Genomic DNA, 1,099 nt, shown 5'->3' with positions numbered 1-1,099 from the left:
TTGCTCTTAGGTGTGCAAAATAAAAACATGGCCACAAAATTAATTCTAAAAAACCACATATAGATTGCTTCTTGTGCGTGCATATCGTTTAGAGAATTAGAATATATCTAATAAAGGGAAATGGCTACACGGAAAGTATGGTCAGTTCACATACGAGAACAATCACGTGCAAATAATAGAGAGCCACATATATATAGGGGCGACATCACCGGCTTCCGCGCATAAATACCACAATGCATGCATGCACTCCGTTGATACAACAACTCACAAACCTCACAACAGTACCGAGAAAAATTGCGAGATTTCAGACCGAGATGGCCTCCTTATCCTCCATCTCTGTGCTTGCTCTGGCGATCATGATGGTGCTCGTCGCCGGTGCCCGGTGCAGCAGCACGGGCAAGGTTGGCTTCGCACTGGCGAAGGGCTCCACCCCCACCAATCTCATCGTGGCCGCCAAGTCCTTTGGCGGCACTTCCAACGACTTCTCCAAGATGCAGGTCAAGGGACAGGGCTCGGACAAGTGGATTGACATGAGCAATGCTGGGAGCTCTGGCAAGGGGAACTCCGTCTGGAAGGCCGTATCCTCTGCCCCACTCAAGGCCCCTCTCGCCATCCGTTACCAGACAAAGCAGGGCACGACTGTTGTGAATGACGACATCATTCATTCATTTTAGAAGATTTGTATATCCATGTTGCGCAACCTAAGGGTACTCTTTGCTCATTATTTCGTTACCTTTCATAATTTTGACCTACATGCTAATGTGATGATCATCTTCCCGGGGCAAGGAAAGGTGTGGAAGAAAAAATAATCCATTTTTAGAATGGCCTAGTTTCATGGCATGTCTTCCGTGACCTATGAATGTACACCGAAGACGGGCTCCTTTGTACGACTACAAGATTTAGGAACTACATCACATGCCTATGCTAGAGATTGTATTTTGGAGATGCATTTGTAGTGAATGTGCTACTTTATTTTTCCCTTTTGATCCTACATGAGATGGAAACACTATGGCTATATCTGTGGCAGCACCGCATCTAGAACCATAATTTCACTGCATGGTGCCTGCTACTTGCAATCTTCACTAATTTTTGTTGTCGA

At 45.7% G+C, this 1,099-nt stretch overlaps 1 protein-coding gene across 1 annotated transcript; it reads left to right on the top strand.

Annotated features, from left to right (window-relative positions):
- Window positions 1–280: 280 nt before the first annotated feature.
- On the top strand, window positions 281–978 carry LOC119352463 (pollen allergen Lol p 2-A-like). The gene has a single exon (XM_037619090.1). It carries the CDS (start codon window positions 315–317, stop codon window positions 672–674), a length of 360 nt encoding a protein of 119 aa, XP_037474987.1. The 5' UTR covers window positions 281–314; the 3' UTR covers window positions 675–978.
- Window positions 979–1,099: the final 121 nt, after the last annotated feature.

The sequence above is a fragment of the Triticum dicoccoides genome, chromosome 2A, assembly GCF_002162155.2.
Source record: "Triticum dicoccoides isolate Atlit2015 ecotype Zavitan chromosome 2A, WEW_v2.0, whole genome shotgun sequence".
NCBI lineage: Eukaryota > Viridiplantae > Streptophyta > Magnoliopsida > Poales > Poaceae > Triticum > Triticum dicoccoides.
The sequence above is the reverse complement of the archived record's forward strand: the minus strand, read 5'-3'. Positions and strand labels throughout refer to the sequence as shown.

Bases quoted from the DNA above. Each gene is read 5' to 3' on its own strand.
- LOC119352463 (XM_037619090.1), top strand. From the start codon at position 315: ATGGCCTCCTTATCCTCCATCTCTGTGCTTGCTCTGGCGATCATGATG.